This window comes from Schistocerca nitens, chromosome 9 (genome assembly GCF_023898315.1).
Source record: "Schistocerca nitens isolate TAMUIC-IGC-003100 chromosome 9, iqSchNite1.1, whole genome shotgun sequence".
Classification (NCBI taxonomy): domain Eukaryota; kingdom Metazoa; phylum Arthropoda; class Insecta; order Orthoptera; family Acrididae; genus Schistocerca; species Schistocerca nitens.
Window position 1 is genome coordinate 434234616 of NC_064622.1, and position 12416 is coordinate 434247031.

Genomic DNA, 12416 nt, shown 5'->3' on the forward strand with positions numbered 1-12416 from the left:
GAGTTTGGTGTCAAAACGTATTCCTAAGGGTTTGACACATTTATTTCCTACATTCTCAGACAATCCTTAAATAAGCTTTTGGGTTTTGTCTGAATTACAAACAAGTTTATTGGCTGCAAACTAATTTAATGCAGTCAAGAATTTCTTGAGTAATCTCATCAAGAGTTGGGATGTCATGATTTGAAGTACGTAAATTCTATCATCAGCAGATCAGTTTACAGACTGTGATACATAATAGGGCAGGTCATTGACATCCATAGTGAAAAATCATGAGGCGAACTGTCTTGTGTTGTTCAAGTAGAAGGAAATTACTGATAATGTAGATTTGTATACACCATAATTCTCAAATTTTGTTCACAGTATGCTAAAAGGAATGCAGTCAATGCTTCACTATCACATTATACAACTCTAGTACCTCACGCCATGGAAGTCGAACATGCGCCAGAAGAAATGGACGTGGTCAGGCCATAGAGGGCTCCGCATCCGCAGCGGCTATTCCGCGCAGCGGCTCTCGCGCAGCGGCTCTCGCGCAGCAAGGGCATCACAGCTACACCACGTGCAGACAGCGGCCAATAGCCGCTCCCTCCGATTTTGTATATAGGGACCCTCTCTGCCCTAGTCCAGTCAGTCTGGTACTCGCTCTGGATTGAGTTTCTATCTCGGCGGTACTGCGTTCTTGTCGATGCTCGTTGTTGACTTTTGCCTGGCTCTGGTTCAGAGTGGATTTACTGTTGGTGTTTGGTGTTGTGGTTTCTACAAGCCTCCGTTGTTTATCTCTTCCTTGTTGTGTCGGTCATAGTCGGTCGTGGTCGGTTGTTGTCGGTTGTCGTTGGTCTGTCGTCTTGACATATTTAAATATGTCTGCTTGTGTCTGTATATGTGTGGATGGATGTGTGTGTGTGTGCGAGTGTACACCCGTCCTTTTTTCCCCCTAAGGTAAGTCTTTCCGCTCCCGGGATTGGAATGACTCCTCACCCTCTCCCCTAAAACCCACATCCTTTCGTCTTTCCCTCTCCTTCCCTCTTTCCTGATGAGGCAACAGTTTGTTGCGAAAGCTTGAATTTTGTGTGTGTGTTTGTGTTTGTTTGTGTGTCTATTGACCTGCCAGCGCTTTCGTTCGGTAAGTCACATCATCTTTGTTTTTAGATATATTTTTGCCATGTGGAATGTTTCCCTTTTCCCTCCAAAAATGATGTGACTTACCAAACGAAAGCGCTGGCACGTCGATAGACACACAAACAAACACAAACATACACACGTGGAATGTTTCCCTCTATTATATATATATATAAATTAATAGAGGGAAACATTCCACGTGGGAAACATATATATTTGGTCTTTAAATATGTCTGCTTGTGTCTGTATATGTGTGGATGGATATGTGTGTGTGTGCGAGTGTATAACCGTCCTTTTTTCCCCCTAAGGTAAGTCTTTCCGCTCCCGGGATTGGAATGACTCCTTACCCTCTCCCTTAAAACCCACATCCTTTCGTCTTTCCCTCTCCTCCCCTCTTTCCTGATGAGGCAACAGTTTGTTGCGAAAGCTTGAATTTTGTGTGTATGTTTGTGTTCGTTTGTGTGTCTGTCGACCTGCCAGCACTTTCATTTGGTAAGTCACATCATCTTTGTTTTTTATATATATATAATAGAGGGAAACATTCCACGTAGGAAAAATATATCTAAAAACAAAGATGATGTGACTTACCAAATGAAAGTGCTGGCAGGTCAACAGACACACAAACAAACACAAACATACACACAAAATTCAAGCTTTCGCAACATACTGTTGCCTCATCAGGAAAGAGGGAAGGAGAGGGAAAGACGAAAGCATATATATATATATATATATATATATATATATATATATATATATATATATATATATATATATATATATATATATCTGCTTGTGAGATGTCTGCTTGTGTCTGTATATGTGTGGATGGATGTGTGTGTGTGTGTGTGTGTGTGTGTGTGTGTGTGTGTGTGTGTGTGCGAGTGTATACCCGTCCTTTTTTCCCCCTAAGGTAAGTCTTTCCGCTCCCGGGATTGGAATGACTCCTTACCCTCTCCCTAAAACCCACATCCTTTCGTCTTTCCCTCTCCTTCCCTCTTACCTGATGAGGCAACAGTTTGTTGCGAAAGCTTGAATTTTGTGTGTGTGTTTGTGTTTGTTTGTGTGTCTATCGACCTGCCAGCGCTTTCGTTCGGTAAGTCACATCATCTTTGTTTTTAGATATATTTTTCCCACGTGGAATGTTTCCCTCCATTATATATATCAATTAACTTACACACAAGGTTATTTCTCATGGAAAATAAAGCATTTATGTTACCAATCTTCTCTTAATTACTGCTTTATTTGGTTAAGCATGATCCATTTTGAAAATTTCCTCTTATTTTCAAGATGATTTCTTTTTATACTTGTATATTTGGCTTTTGTGCTTTCTCCCAAGTATGGAATAACATTTAGAGCTTTGGCTCAACTTTGTTTCACAGCCAAGGGAAAAAAGAGCCAAAGTATACCATTTAAAAATAAGTAAGCTTGCAGTAATGACTGTGGTGTCATTTACTTACTGGAAACTAGAATTTGACACTGCATTCATGTTACAGTCATTAATTCTCACTGACATCTAAGTTTTTATTTTGACTGTGTAACAAATCAAAAACAAAACAAAGATGAAATGCCCTACAGTAAAATACCCTTTTAACAAATCTCTGAGGACCAAAATATTTTTTTCTTGAAATGGGGCTTTCTATATGTAGTGTTTTAGATCCAATTTGCCAACAAAGTACCCACATCAGAATTTGGAGCTTTTTAGACCATACAGGCAGTTTTCTTTTAAGTACAAATGCACATGACATGGCCCTTGCAAATCCTAAAATATATATCTGTGGCACACACTTTTCACTAACTCAATAATCATTTATTTTAAAGTCATATGTAAAATTATTAACTGGTCTCTCGGTTTAAAGGCAGCATTCAAAATGAAGAAGAAATTCTTCATTTTGAAAAGTTGTAACTTCCCCTCCCTTCCCCAAACAACACTCATAACCTATCTGCTTTGCAAAAGTCAATAATTTATAATCACAAAAGGTCCTGAAATGTCACATTTGCCAGAATATCTGTGACAGCATCCAGGTAAATAGTTTTCTTTCACTTCTGCAGTATCTGGTACTGCCCAACAGCTAGCATTTGAAAATCAGTTCAACACAGTCCGCTGTATTACAGATTGCACTCAGTGCCAAATGTGAACAGACCGTAAAATATTCACTCTTATTACACCCTTTCTTTCATGCAATGAAATTGTCCACTGTATAACAGCCATTTTGTATTTAGCTTCCACATGATGATTTAGGCCCAGTCTAGAGGCTGCAGTTCAGACCTTTGGGTATGCAGGGCGTAAGTCAGTAATAAGAGTGAACTTTCATCCTGCTGCATCTATCTTGGCGTCTTAAGTGCTAAGAAACTCAGCATCAATTTCAGCAATAATCCAAGCATTGCTAATAAAATTGCAGGTGCTGAAAAGTGAGTTTTTATTTTTAAGTCACCTGGAAGTTTTAGATTTTCCCATTATTAATGGTGGCAACTTTCACTGTTGTTACTATTAACACTCACAAGGAGAAGGCCTCAGACACGGCCAACCCATTCGGCTCAAATTTGGAAGGTCACTTGTGTACAACCTAAAATGAAGGACTCTAAGATATTTTGGGTCAACACCCCCGCGTTTTTGAGAAAATCACTCCTAAAGTTTATGACGAGCAATCGACTCAAAATTGGAGGGATCGATAGATAGTTGTAAATAGAGCATTTTTCATCATCAGGCAAGGGGTCCGAAAACGCAAACTTTTCCAGAAATCGAGGAAACAAACTAGTACAACTGCCACTTCGGTACCCACATGGTAAACGCTTTTCGCCAACAGCGCTGATAACGTTACGGTCAAGGTAACTGGCTGGGAATCGGGGAACCCGGGCTCGAATCTCGAAGAAACCTAGCGGATCTTATTATTTTCGTTTGTATTTTTCCATATCTCAAGTGATAGGGATAGAAGGGTTAAGCGAATTCCTCATGAGGGATCACAGATAGCCAACTGCACGACGCTTATTTACAGCAATGCATGGGACAGAATGCATGCGAGAACAGTTATGTTGTCCCTGTTGCCTCTTCGTCATATCATAGTTGTGAACTTGAAAGAGTGAAGGTGTCCAGCACGAGCCTTATAGAAGTCAATCGGAAAGAGTTGTTTTCAGTCATTAGGCTGCCATGAACCTTGCGGATACATGTAGTGATTTTTCCATTGTTAATGCGCCGAGTGAAATACATTTTGTGAATGAATACAGTGTCATTCCGTAACTAACATATGACGAGTACTGTATGTAGTTTGTAGTAATTAGTTCGTCTGTTTATGCCATAGTAACTAGTTATTGTTTGTTGTGTCATATCTTTCAGGTGCATAATCTGAATAATGAAGGATGTACACCTTTCGACTAGTGCTGTAATATATAGTTGGGAGCCTGTCACAGACGATGGCAAGCGGGAAGTTACCGACGCTGTGTTTTGGTTTGTAAAAGTGTTGCACAACAGATGCATTATCAATGCACTACTGGAAGCAGGTAGTTCTGTTTCTCAGCATTCCAGATTGATAGGAGTGGCTATCATCGAGCAATTTTTAGAGCTGACGAACGAAATGACTTTTGTTGATACTGAAGTACTATACCATGAAGACGAAGCAGAAGGTGATTCAGTGGAAGATATCCCGACTAGTGAATCGCAAAATGGTCATAACACTTTGGAAATCTCCACGTCACTGGGAATCTTCTTCTGTTCTTCATCTGTTCCCGATGAGTATTACGAACTGGTTACCAAAAGATTGAACTACGGCGCTATACCCCTTGAAGTAAAAGTAAAGGTGGTAGTGCTAGCCAGGAATCATCCAAATTAGAGCTTACAAACACTGCAAAAGAATGGAGCAACAACAACCCCGAAAAGGAAGGAGGACTTGAAATTGTGGGAAAGTGATAACGTTAAAGCAGGGACAAGATATGACAAATACCACGCGATAAATAAGTGGACATACAACCAATTTGTCAAATCTTGTTGTCGAAATGAGAATATAACAATGCGAATACTTCAGGATTGGGCTGCAGCTGCAGCGCTTCAATATACGGCCAACAAGGATTTTACGTTTGCTGCATCATTATCTTGGGCAAGAAATTTCAAATCAGAGTACAAAATTCATCAACGGCACGTCACTAGATACGTCTCTCATAAGGAGGTACAAAATATAGAAGATATACAGAAAGTGGCGGCTCTTTTCAGCATACAAATGGCGTCACTTATGATCAGTTTTAATCGTGATTATATGATCAACACAGACCAAACAGGATGCGAGTATCGGGTGAACATTCGAAGCACATTATCGCATAAGGGAGGAAAACGAACCCTTGTCGCAGTTGGTAGTAAAAACAAACTAACACATTCGTACATGGTGCAATATGCCATCACAGCCTGTGTAAAAGTGTTGCCTAAGGTTTTCATGTGTTTACAAGAAAGGAATGTTACATTTGGTCCTCGGGTTATAGAAGAGGTCAATTGTTTAACCGACTCATTGAAAATGTTTACATTACCTGCTTCAAATCTGGGAAACTCACAAATATGATTTACAGAACATTTCTTGAGAATGTTTTAAAACCATATGTTTCTGATAACAAGTTCGGTCTAATATTGGATTCCTGGAGTGGACAAATTAATACTACAATATATGACACAATGTTTATAGACGGCGAGGCTCAGCCAAAGTGCACAATAAAAGTAATACCGCCAAACTGCACACCTGTGTGCCAGCCATGTGATGTTGATTTCTGTTGCCAGGTTAGAAACTTTATTTCCAGGCTTCAGAATTACAGTGTGCTTCTGGAAACCCAGCGAGAATTGCACAACCGCACGGATGCAATAACTATTCATAGCATAATTCATAACCAACATTCAGCACCGATTTTTCAGGCAATGATATCGTAAGTGTGGTACGCATCAAAATTAATTCCCAAAAAGGAGATATTTTTAAATGTAAACCAAGTTTGTTTTCCGCTGACTCTTTGGACGGAACAGTGTAGCTGTCGAGAGATTGCATTCATTAGAGGTTCTTGGTGCCGTGAGTATATTTGTTTCGAATGTTTATATGACAAGTACCATCCATCTAGTTGTTCGAAAAAAAGTGAGGACAAGTAACAGTGACTAGAAGAGCAATTGTAAATTGACCTGGAGTAACATTTTAGTTGTTAACTATCCCAAAGAGGTTTGAGAAATTTATTTGCCTACCTTATTATCATCATTCCTTATTGATTTACCTACCTTATTATTATCATTCCTTATTGATTTCCTTACCTTACCTCCTATCCCTAGCAATTGAGACATGGAAAAATACAAACAAAAAGAAGAACATCTGCTAGGTTTCTCCAATTCCCAGCCAGTTACCTTGACTATAGCGTTATCAGCACTGTCGGCGAAAAGCGTTTACCATGTCGGTACCGAAGTGGCAGTTGTACAAGTTTGTTTCCTCAATTTCTGGAAAAGTTTGCGTTTGTGGACCCCATACCTGATGATGAAAAATGCTCTATTTACAACTATCTATCGATCCTGCCAATTTTGAGTCGATTGCTCGTCATAACCTTTAGGGGTGATTCTCTCAAAAACGTGGGGTGTTGACCCAAAATATCTTAGATTCCTTCGTTTTAGGTTTATACAAGCGACCTGACAAATTTGAGCCGAATTGCTTGGCCGTGTCTGAGACCTTCCCCTTGTCAGCAGGGCTATCATTCTTTCTTTCCTTTTGTTGTCTCTGTAACATTTTGCCTCTGAACAGAATAGGCCTACTTTTTCAGGGAGGTAAATTATGAAAGGCTACAGTTCCATCAGTATTGAAAACGTTCCTGAGCTCATGTCCATCATCACCCATGGCAAAATATTCTTCTTCCTATGTCCAATACTTTCCACATTGCCACCTCACTTAACATCCACCCACTACCCCATCCAAGGGATCCTGCCAGTCATTCACTGCACAAAAATCTTTATTTCCAAGTTTTGGGGAGATTTCTTGGGCCTTCTCTATAATAAATTTCCATTAATGGGAATGTTTCCAGTAATCATTTAATGAAGCCATTTTATTAGTAAGAAGATGGTTTCCAAATACTTAAGAAGCCAACACACCTTAAGTCAGCTGTGCATCCTGTCACATGTCACATAAACCAGACAATTGCCTGATATGACTATGCACACAAGAGTAATCATAAAATGTGCAGCACCCTCCAGTAATTGTAGTCTTCACAGTATTGTCATCACCTCTTATCTGTTATCATAATTAACATGATAAAAAAATTTACTTTTGAATTTTATTGAAGACTTCCGAAACCTTCATAAACACTGGGTTATAAAATGTGTTTCGTAACACAGTGTTCACATAAGATATTCCAATATAAAAACAAACTTCCTGGGTCCTGATATGACATCTGATGATGTAGTGAAGAAATTAAACAATCTCAATCTGCTTTCCAGAAAGAGTTAAAGAAGCAATACAGCTGCAACCACACAACAAACTGCAACTCCCCTTTTTCTGTCACACTATCACTTTATCATCATAAATGACATAACTGAGGGGAAATCTGAATGTAGTCCACACACTTTCGGTTCAGATAATTATACAGCTTTTGGCTTGGATCAATAGCTGCACAGGTAAAGATAACTTTAATAATGAAGCAAGAATGTTCTCCTTTTTTAATGCATAAGGGCCCTGAGTTTTGGCATTCAGAAATGTCTCTATACATAGAGCACAAATAAGATTGCACTAAATTGTATTTCTCTGCCATGTCGAAGAGTTTAATGTTTTAGCTTGTCTTCAGTATCACAATAACTGTCAGCTTTGCTGAATCTTACGCTTTCTTCTTTTGCTGAATAACTACAAAAACTTTCACAGTAGAGAATTCAACACTCTGACAAACAACACAAGGTGATCAATCTGCATGCCCAGACATAATGGTAATATGCAGAAATTGACACTTATTCAATATTTTTGACCAAAACTACAACACACCTATTGGCAATAAGAATCAATTATGAATTACTGAAATTTCCTGTACAAGCAATTTAATGCAAGTAGATACAAAATGAAAGAAATAGTCGCAAACTCTTGAACACATTATGAATTTCATCATAGCAGGGTTTCAGTTTGCAAAATGTTTAATGTTTATTCCTTAAAAGGGATTTTTTTTTCTGAAAGCAGGGTTCATTAAAACCAAATTGCAGATCATTGTTGTTATGGCCATTTCATCAGAACAGTCAGAAATATTCATTAAAAGTGGGACCATTAATAAGAGGTTTTACTATACTTTGCTCAGGAGAAATGCATATGTTGCACATCACATATAAAAATACAAGCATGAAGCCCTTGACAGAAGAATGAATCCTCAAAACACATCATGTATTACACAACAAACAAGCAATGAAGAAGTGATTGATAACAGAACCTGTCTATTTATGATAAGAAACAAGTTTATATTCACAGGGTAAGTGATTTCTCACTAAACTGTAATAGATAAAGTTAATACAAATTTATAAGCTTTGGGTCTGCTTAAAAAATGCAATTAATCTGTAATATGGATTGTCATGCATCTTCAGGTAAGAACAACAATAATTCTTAACACGATTTTGAAGTTGCTTCATTCAGCTACATTTTATTCCCCATGATTATTCTAATTTTGTAACAAACATTTATGGATATCACAGATTTCTTCAAAAAACATACAATCTGTCTTCATAATGAAGTAACATAACTTTTAGGATAGTATGCAATCCATTTGACGGTTTGCATATCTAGTTTCAGGATTTGGTACCAGTAAAGATATTTCAGGCAGGTAATATGTGCAACTATTATAAGACTTCAAAGGTTATTCATAAATTAATCTCCGATTTTTTTTCATCAAATGAAAATACATGGTTCCAGAGTCCTTTTCAGGTCTCAAACACCAATGATGTGCACATGCAGACTGAAGCAATGAATGTAAATTTCTACCAAGGCTGGGCTCACAAGGCACATGCCCTAGCTGCTACGCCACCCTGGCACAGTGGCTTTGCACGACTGCACAGACTACCCTTGCAAGCCTCCCTCCTCAATCCAAAATCCCATTCACATCTCAGCACACTTGGTATTATCCCTAAACTTGAAAAGCATTGCAGAGTCTCTCCAACTGCATTGGAAAACACCCGAGTATCAAACAAAACAGGGTCCTGCCTGCCTTGGTACAAATTTTCATTCAGTGCTTCAGCCTGTATATATACATGAAAGATATTCTTTGTATACAATCTATACTCAACACCTTGGCATTACTTCTTCACATAGCCAACATCAAAATTCAAATATCTGTCATACTGTGACACCAGCTCCGTCACTTCATCAAAGAGTGGAGCTGCCTGATGCTTCATCCAGTTGTTGAACACATCCTTGAGCACATCATGATTAAGTGCTGATTAGCTGGTCAGACTTCCATCTTTAGGAAGAGATGAAAGTCACACAGTGCAATGGTTCCTTTGGTAACCACATCACGAGCGGTTTGTATTGGACTGATCTTCGGAGTCCACAATAAGCTTATGATGTTATAGTTTTATCAAGTGCTACCCTCATGAAATCTGTTCTCAATATTCCTTTGTGATCCCAAAAAACAGTAACCACCATTTTGCAGTTCAACAGAGCCTGCTCGAATTCTTTGGGCTGGACTGTTCCTTATTTTCAGAGTTCACATACTGCACTGACGTCTCGTCACCAGTGATGATTCTGTTGAGAAGTTCTTCCCCCACTTCAGGATAGCGCTGGAAGACTGTCAAGACTGAACCTATTCTTTCACTTTTATGAGCATCGCTTACGCATTTTGGTACTTACTGGGCACCAAAGTTATGGTAACATAACCTCTCTGTGACAGTGTTAAAGAGGGTTGCGCATGAAATCTGAGGCACATTTGCAGAAAGTCCAGAAATTCTGAACACATATCTCACCTGTGCAATTTTCTTACCACGTTGCACCGGTTCATTAGTCATTTCAGAATGTATCCCTTAAACACTTTTATTATGCAGATTGGCAATTTGACCTATAAAGTCTCTTTCTCCGTGTAGACAAGCAACACTGTCAATTTCAACCACATGTGGCTTACATACTGACGAATGCAACAGAGAGCTGTCTGACGCAATGATTTTCTGACCTTCAAAGTCTTTTCCAACCAGGCAAGCAACAGGAAGCTACTTCCATTTCTTTATTGTTAATTGGCAATTGGACATGCTTCCATATTAACTTGAAAGAGAAATGTAATCAATGTAAGCATATTGCATACTTAAGAATGTACCTGGTAGGCCGCAAGCAGCTGAGGGTCCAGGGAGGGGTGCTGCTGCTGCTGTTGTTGAGCATGGTGCTGTGCTGTCATGAGCCTTAGCTGGCCCGCAGCACTTCGTTCCCCTCCACTCTGCAACCGAATGCTTAGCATGTTGGCCAGTGCAGTCTTTGTGTTTGGGTTTACTACCAGCTGCTGCTGCTGTTGCTGCACCTGCATTGCCAAATGAAACATCTCGAACATGACAGTGGTGAGAAAAAATGCTCAGCTGCATTAGTATGCTCACTATTTTGTTACCTTTAAAATCACATTATTTTTACACCACAACACTCAACAAATCATTGGACTGATACCAGTAACTGTTCACCTTTTAAGTTATACAATACACACATTAAACTTCAATACATGATGGCAGTGAAAGATGATAACTTGTAAGATTGTAACACTGTCAAATACAACGAATTACTGTGACAGCCAAGAACATACGGAACATATTTCATAAGAAGTACTATAAAGAGAAAAGAGGGGCACAGAAAGAATTACATTTTTACTCATTTTTGTTTCTTGTTAATGTAACAGTACTCAACAACTCTGCACTTAAAATCAAGAGAGACATTAGAAAGACAAATGATTGCAACTTGATTTGAAAAGAATGTTCTAACAGTAACGTCAAAATTTTGATATTTGCCGCTATGCTATGCTATTCTATTTGACATCCAACCTGAAGTGTGTCATAAAAATTGTTTAAAGGCTCACATGAGACATTATATCAAATGAAATAACAAGTTTACTGTTATCAGTCACTGTTTATTTAATTCCACAATGCGTTTCAAAGTTTAAACCTCCATCATCAGGTGAAATTATGTATGTAATATGACATGTATCCACTGTGTTACAAGTTTAGAATAACTTGTGGCAGTCAGTGGTAACATGCTCCTTTCATGTTCATTTACAAAGTGTAAACTACCAGGCATGATGATGTGTACAATATAAAATTGCACTGAAAGGAGCATGTGACAATGGAGACAGTGCGATATGTTATCATAATACAAAACACAATACACATATGCCAATTTAAATACATAAATCAACTAGACGATGCAAGTTTAAACCTTCAAAACGCATTGTGGAATTAAATTAAACAGTGATTGTTAACAGTACACTTCTTTCATTCAATATCAATAAGAGTCATGGTGAAGCCTAAGCAAATATGTTGACATTTAGAAATTCTATGCTTATTAATAGCAAAAAAATGTGCACTGCGTATGGGCAGCACTGCAAAAATTACTGTGGAGCAATGTGAGTACCATAGAGCATACAATACTTTGGTACAAATGCCTGTTACAGAGGATATGGTGGCTACGTAGCAATTTTTGGTGTGGTGCAGAAAGCGACAGAAAGTGAACAAATTTAAGTTCTCCTAAAATAAAGAAAGAAATGACTAAATTGTATCAGTATAGACAGAAATAAGAAGAGGCTATTACATGGGGAAGGGGAAACTAAAGCTTTTCTTTCACTATCAGTTGTGAGCAAACTGACAGATTAATCTAATGTAAACCACAGATGCTCTGTAATCCAATATTGGAATTTACTGAATGAAACTAATTTAATATATTTGGATTTCAAAAAGTACACAGCGGATGTTTCTCTTAAAAATATACAACTATGAAGAATGTATTATTAAATTTCATGGTCAACATGAACAATAAAGTTTCAGGTCACATCACACCTAATGCCATGAAGTGACATGAGATGTGTGTGTGTGTGGGGGGGGGACTCATATTACGCTGATAGAAAAATATGTGACCTAACAAGGATCCTCAAACCTTTGGAAAAAGTACATATTACATGAAAAGCTCATGAAATTGTAAACAGTGTGACCAAAAAATAAAACCCTCCAACAACTGAAGTAATCACTGCTTGCATTACGATGGGAGTGTTTTTGGGAAACATCTCATTAGTTATATGCAATCTTGCCATTTCCAGTTACTGCAGCAAACTGGTTGGGTAAACCCTTTTTTTTTTTGGGGGGGGGGGGGGGGTGAATC

The 12416-nt window shown here is 38.4% G+C and overlaps 1 protein-coding gene across 2 annotated transcripts in view; it reads right to left on the bottom strand.

Moving 5' to 3' along the window:
- Positions 1-12416, bottom strand: part of LOC126203079 (PAX-interacting protein 1-like) — a 175635-nt gene that overhangs the window by 82607 nt on the left and 80612 nt on the right. For both annotated transcript variants that reach the window (XM_049937320.1, XM_049937318.1), the window contains exon 13: positions 10384-10581. In XM_049937320.1, the coding sequence (XP_049793277.1) occupies positions 10384-10581 (198 nt within the window). The remainder of the gene's footprint in view (positions 1-10383; positions 10582-12416) is intronic.